The 6,640-nt window shown below is 43.8% G+C and overlaps 1 protein-coding gene across 1 annotated transcript; it reads right to left on the bottom strand.

Moving 5' to 3' along the window:
* Positions 1–827: 827 nt before the first annotated feature.
* LOC124697191 (protein OPAQUE10-like) lies at positions 828–5,353 on the bottom strand. The gene is made up of 8 exons (XM_047229819.1): positions 5,261–5,353; positions 3,755–3,846; positions 3,001–3,151; positions 2,673–2,804; positions 2,428–2,562; positions 1,603–2,310; positions 1,316–1,491; positions 828–1,235 (listed from the first exon to the last, which is right to left on the bottom strand). The coding sequence occupies exons 1-8, from the start codon at positions 5,351–5,353 to the stop codon at positions 1,100–1,102; spliced, it is 1,623 nt and encodes a 540-aa protein (XP_047085775.1). The 3' UTR covers positions 828–1,099.
* Between the last annotated feature and the right edge of the window lie 1,287 nt (positions 5,354–6,640).

Below are 6,640 nucleotides of genomic sequence, written 5' to 3'. Positions count from 1 at the left end.
TGTAGCCTACAATATAAAGAATTTCATATTAAAATTTTACACCCTTGTAGGTTATGTCCTTTACTATGTCCAGATTTACTTTTTACATTTTTTGAAACAAATATGTATGATTTTTGATTTTTTAAAACAGCAGGAGTATTGGGTGTCCAAGAGCCAAAGACACTTTTCGCATATGTCGTTCTTATGTGACTGTTCAAGAGAGATTTGGAGATATCTTGTCTGGAGAGTAATGTCCTGGCGATCGACTAGCGACTGCGATTCTTGAGGAATTGATCTGTTCTGATAAACCGGGTGGTGTGGAATTGCGCGAACCAAATGCAGCTGTGATATGATTATGGTTGCATGTTGCTATATCTGGTGGCAACGACAGTGGAATGTTCATGAAAAGAAGTTTGGGAAAACTTAAAGATCAGCCCTATCTATCCGTGGGGTAATGGCTAATGCCTTGGCGAGGAAGAAGACACCAGCATCTCTCCCTTGCTTCGGGTGTTATAGAAATGAACGTTGATGCGGCTTTCGATGTGGATTCAGGCACCAGAGGTTAATTCGGAAATCAAAATGTATGTTTATTGCAGCAAAAAGTGATTTCATTCAATCTACCATGGATGTTCAATCGATAGAGGCGCCAGGGATGGGACGGGATGTGGCTGAGCATTTGGGCATCCATTCGATCGAGAGTGATTGGATGGAAGTGGTACAGACTGTGCTTAATCCGGTGGTGATAGATGATTGCCGAAAGATGTTTGGTGGGGCGACTATTTGTCATTGTAATCGAGAAGCTGTCGGTAGCTCGTTTTTCGTGTAGGGAAAGGCTTGGGGAGCCTTGGTTTCAAACAAAAATTGGATTAATAATTTCTACAATTCTTTACACGGGAAGAGCAACGGTATATATATCACTTTTAACTTTATGTCACCTGATGCAGCATACATAACCGAACTGGGCGGCTAAGCTTAAAACTGCTACGACTATAAACAAAACGCTGGTCACTTGGTCTCTGTATATCACCTTTAATTTTACGTCACTTGGTCTATGTATTTACACGATAAGCTTCCAAACTGCGACCAATTATCAATCAACAATTCAGCATGCCCATCCCGCTTAGACCTTCAGCCATCCGCCAGGGTACACTTCGGTTGTCTTCCCGTTGTCTACGTTCTTTGCCCTCGAGTCGCTCTGAACTGACTTCTTAGAAAGTGAAGGTAAAATTGCTGTAAAGCTTGCCCCCTTGGTTCTCCTGCAGCACAAATGGATTGTTTCAGAAGATCTACGAATGCCACGCTTGTCAAGTCAGATTAATCTCTGATGCTCACATACCTTAGATGAGCTATGAAGAACACCGCCCCAACGAGCGTGATTCCTCCAGCAACTGACTTTAGCACCCCATTATTCCCAGGTTTGGGAGCACTGTTCCCGGTCTTATGACCATCAGTGTTTTTGTTCTCAACTGTATCTTGCGGTTTCACTGCTCTGTCTTCAGACTTGGTAGAATCCTGGATGGTAAGAAATGCTTAGCATGTTTCCGTAGCATCTCAGATTTAAAAGTTAGTACTGTAAGAATAGTAAGAATAGTATCTAAAAATGCTTAACATATAAGGAGGTACCATGTGATCCCCAGTGCTGATTTCATGTTTCAGCCCTTGGCTCGTGGTATCATCTTCAGAAGCTGCTGGCAATTGGCCACCCATAGTAACTCCTGGGGTTAAACCTGACTCTGAACTCAACCTCGACTCAGGTGGCTCTCCGTTTAATCCCAGTTTCGGTTCTTCACAGCTTGAACATACGGATTCCCTGTCACAGGCGGGAGCATCACACTGTTGATCAGTGGTGCTAGTATCCTTCTGGAGGTCGTTGTCACCTTCTTTCTGCAGATTATCAGCGAATCTTTCGCCACTTCCCTCAACAGAATAATGCGAAGGTTCGATATGTCCATCACGAATCATTTCAGAAACTTCGGCCGTAGGAGCATCCAGATCAATCTTGCTACTGTCAAGCACTAAATGACCGTTTGTTGAAGATTCAGCAGAACAACGGCGCAGTTGGTCGTTCTGAGAGGGTGCTGAATCCACAGAATCCATGTCCATACCGCCAAAGTCAAGCGATCCCACTGATTCAGCTAGCGACTTCTCTTCAGGGATGTCATGACCGTTATCTCCATAGCCTTCACGTGCTTCCTTGTGGGCTTTTCCTAATTGCAGAAGCTCAGCAGCATCGTCTTCGCCAACAGAGTTCTGAGGTTCTAGCGGAAAGATTTTGCTCTCTGCTTCATCAGAGTCGTACTGTGTGTCCCCGTTCTGTTCTCCAAATATGCTCTGTTGAAAATGGCGATGAAACGAACAGTATTAATGTTAAGCACATGATTAGTCAGCTAGAGCATGCAAAGCAAAGTAAAGAAATCGTATTCAGAGAGTTGCAAGATGATGCCATACTTCAGAATTGGCACGCGGACTGTGTCCACTCGACCAGGATGAACTGCGCTGCGGTTGCTCCAGACTTTTGCGGATGCCTCCAACAATATAGTTGGGCATGGCTATTGTGCGAGTTACAATATCAAAATCAGGCACCTGCCACCAGGCAGCAGAAATATTCGTTATAACAATACAGCTTGCATTGATCAACGGTAATTAGGCTGAAAGAACTGTTTAGATAGGTTGCATTCAGATCTAGGACTTACATTAAGGTGCATCATACTAGCCTTTTTAGATAGAGAACGTATGCACATACAGACTTTCCGTACATTTCTTTTATCGACCACGTCGGAAGGTGTAAACAAATCAATCCCAGCTAAACCAAGAATCTGGCATATCTGGAAAATAAAAAATATTATGATAAGATGCCCTTTCAGAAAAGAAATATCAAGCCAGTAAATGATATGACATTGCCTCTTTCTGGGGAAAAAGAGGGGGACTGCTAAACTGTGCGGTGGAATCTTTGGACAGGTCTCCAATTATGCGCGTCGAGGGGTACTAACCAGCATCAAAGGGACATGAAATTACCAATACCTTTAGAAACGAGTCGACCTTTGGATAGGGCATATATTTCCCATTGCTTTTACCAAAAGATGTTCTCTCATACATATAAACTTTTGATTGTTTGAGCTGTTCATTGTTCTTTCTCAGCAGCCTTTTCCATAATAATTTCGAAACTTGAAATCTGTCAGCATACATATAACAAGCAGAATCAAAAAAACGTTAGCGATAGTTAATGAAATAAAAGAAGTGTCAGAACATGGAACTACTTGGATTATTTCCATATAAAATAAGGTAGCTACTATGACAATTCAGCTAGACAAAGAAAATGCATGCATAATTCAATACTATGGAAACCACATAATTAACTCGGATCCTAAAGGGAAATGTAGATGCACAAAGCTGATTTTTTAGATAAATACGGTGATAACAGCTAGAGATAGTTTCGATCATCAGTACTCCAACTATAAATTGCTTCAATGCATCTCTGTAGGTTTTTTTGGACATCTACTGTCAGTAGTTGTTGATAGATGCAGCATCTAGTGAATCAGTGACCCCATGAAAAACTATTAGGTATTAGCTAAAGAATATCAACCGCTGAGATCAAACATATCATTTTTTACAAATATAGACATCATTAGTTGCACACGACAGCAGTAAAATTCTTACAAAATCCTATGAAGTAATACCGAGTTCCATGCTAGGAAGTGCTCTACATACTAAAATTATGCAGAGCATTAAGCATTTGTTCATATATGAAGGACTGGGGAAGAAACAAGAATCTTACAGCAACTCTCCATCACCAAGAAGGTCAGCGACCAAAATGTCTTCATCAAACCTAAGATGGAGAACTTCACCAAGCCAGATTTTTGTTTGTTTCTGAAACAAAAAAAGATATAAAAAGTAAATCCTAGGCAATAAAAAAATGAACACGAAGTCAACAGGTAATAAGTGAAAGTAGGATAGACTGTGTTGTGATTCACAGTAGTGGGAGCAAAAAAGTAGTTGGTGTAGAGGTATATGCCTAAGAAAGATATTTTCAGTAAAAGAAGGGAACATCACTATGCAGGCTAGCATTGGATACTAAGAAGTAAGAAAGTTTGTGGTTGAGTTTTGGATCCATATTTAGCACTACAAACATAGACAATTTATTTTATTTTATTTTAGGAGTTGTAAATCCATAGCAAGATACAATTAAAATTCGTGGAAAATGAAGGTAGCTATATATATTCCATTCAGCTTTGATGCATACTTTTAATAGAAATCTAACGGAATGTACATCTCGTGTTTTTTGCTGAGAAAAATTGCTGTCCGAAATGTATAAATCAACATTCTGACAAATGTAGAAGTTTGTACAGACTTGTAGTACAAATGTACATCTGGTGTACCATTGTGCTAGTTATACAATCTGGAAGCAGCTAGCGCATCCTTGTTCATCACTAACCTCGTTGAATTTTGCCACACGGGTTGTTAAATAGAAAGCACATATTGTAATCTGTGTACCCATTCATTCTATTGAGAGCAAGGACTTAAGTTGAAATTTTGATGCTAAAAAAATCCAACATAGGGCATTTTTTTTTTAAGCTTGACGCCTTATCAACTGCATTCCAATCATGGAGACATGATAAATCTATCGAAGTACTGTCACATGCATACCGGTTCCTCGTCGACACGAGTTGTTTCATTTGACATGGCAGCATATGTGTAAAATTCCTGCTCTAGTCTCAGCCAGCCAGCACTCGGGGTTTTGAACGAGCGGTGGTGAGAAGAGTGAATTAGCTTCTGTTGGAACGTGGCATATTCATTAATTGGATAACCTTGTATGAAAAAGTAGCCACGACAATGTTGTATAATATCTATCATAATCCATTTCGGTTGCGAACGCGGCACTGAACGCCTGCGTCGTCGCCGGAAAATTCAGAGCATCCCTATCCTAAACCATCAGGCGTCAGTTACGAGCCTGTGTTATTCAGAAAGCATGCAGGAAATCTCCCTAGCGACTGCACTGCAAGTCTGCAACGAAGCGTGTTACTCTAGGAAGAAAAGAAAAAAAAATGCAGCGGAGTAAGCCGGGAACCCAGTAGGCGGCGGCGGCGGCGGCAAGGAGTACACGAGCATAGCCCGCCCGGCGATGGAAGCATGGAACGGCGGCAGAGCAGAGCGGCCCGGCGATGGAAGCATGGAACGCCGGCAGAGCAGAGCGGCGTCACGTACTGTTCGATCGATCCTCACTCCTCAGTGCCTAGGACCTACTATGCAGAGATAATTTGTTCGGGTAGGCGTACTGACTGACCTGCAGGAAGGCGTCGTCGAGCTGCCGGAAACTGGATGCCGGCGACGCCACCACCCCCGGCGCCGGCGTCCCCTGCTGCTGCGCCTTCCTCATGAGGGCGGGTCAGATCCTCGGGCGCCGCGCGCCAGGTAGGAAAGGCTCCTCCCTCTTCCCGAGGTCTTTGTCTGGCTGCTGCTTTGCTTCAGCGGCGGTGGAGTGCACGCTGATGGCGCGGGTGGGCGGTGCGGGCATGCGGCAACCGCGTGTCTCGTCCTGCGCCGGAATAAGCGCGGCCGCTACCCTGCGAAATTTACTCGCTCGCCTTTTTTATTGCCCCGGACGGACGGAAGGAGGGCACACGTGATGTGCGCTGGGATTTCGCCTGGTTTGCCGTGCGGCGGCGTATACAGTACAACCAGGAGGACTGCCTACAACGTGCCAAGGCCGAGAGGAGGAGGAGAGGCGCGCGCGCTTCGTGCCGACTGCCGAGTGCTACTGGTTTTGATTTCCGGGCTGGGCTGGGCCGATGCGGTTCCCGTTTGGGGTTTTGCGGGCGCGCGGTGCGTGCCGTGTCGCCGTCGCCGTCACCGTGCGGCTGGGGGCTGGCTGGCGCTCACGACTTCCACGAGCAGGCAAGACAAAACCGCGAGACGAAGCAGACGCGACCGCGACAGGGCTCCAGCCCTGGGCGCCCAGTCCGTCATCCGTATCGTATGGCCACGTACGGGCCATGGCTACGACTACACTCTGTAGCCAGGCTACAGGCACGCGGTTGCTCACTTGTGGTGCAGCACAAGACGAGTCCCTTTGGCAGCAGCTGTTTTGCTTATCTAGCTCGAACCATTCTTCGGAGTACATTTTGATACGGAATAATTGCTACTTCTTCAGAACAAAGCTCGTGTTCAGCATATTTCGTAACGTCGGATTCTCTGTATTTGAGTTGTGAGTTGGGTTGTAACTAATGTCTGTTTTAATACTTCCCTCCGTCTTAAAATGTAAGGCGCATAAACTCTAGTTAAAATCCAGCATTTTTAAGTTGATCAAATTTATACGTAAAAATATAAACATTCACAATTACCAAATCAATATCAATAAATTCACCCCAAAAAAGTATAGTTTCTCAAAATATTCATTTGATATTGTAGATACTCATATATTTTAGTATAAACTTGGTGAAACTTAGAAGACATTGAATTTTGGCGAAAGCTTAGGCGTCTTACATTTTAGGATGGAGGGAGTACAAGTTAAGTAGCAACTGAAATTTCAGTTTGTAACTAAGAAACATGTTTCTAAACTGTTAGATTTACTTTGTGATCCGTGTTAATGGTGATTTGTAACAGAGATCGTCTACTAAGAACGAAAATAGTTTTCGATAGACTGAGAACTAGTCACACTCATTTT

This window comes from Lolium rigidum, chromosome 3, assembly GCF_022539505.1.
Source record: "Lolium rigidum isolate FL_2022 chromosome 3, APGP_CSIRO_Lrig_0.1, whole genome shotgun sequence".
NCBI lineage: Eukaryota > Viridiplantae > Streptophyta > Magnoliopsida > Poales > Poaceae > Lolium > Lolium rigidum.
The sequence above is the reverse complement of the archived record's forward strand: the minus strand, read 5'-3'. Positions and strand labels throughout refer to the sequence as shown.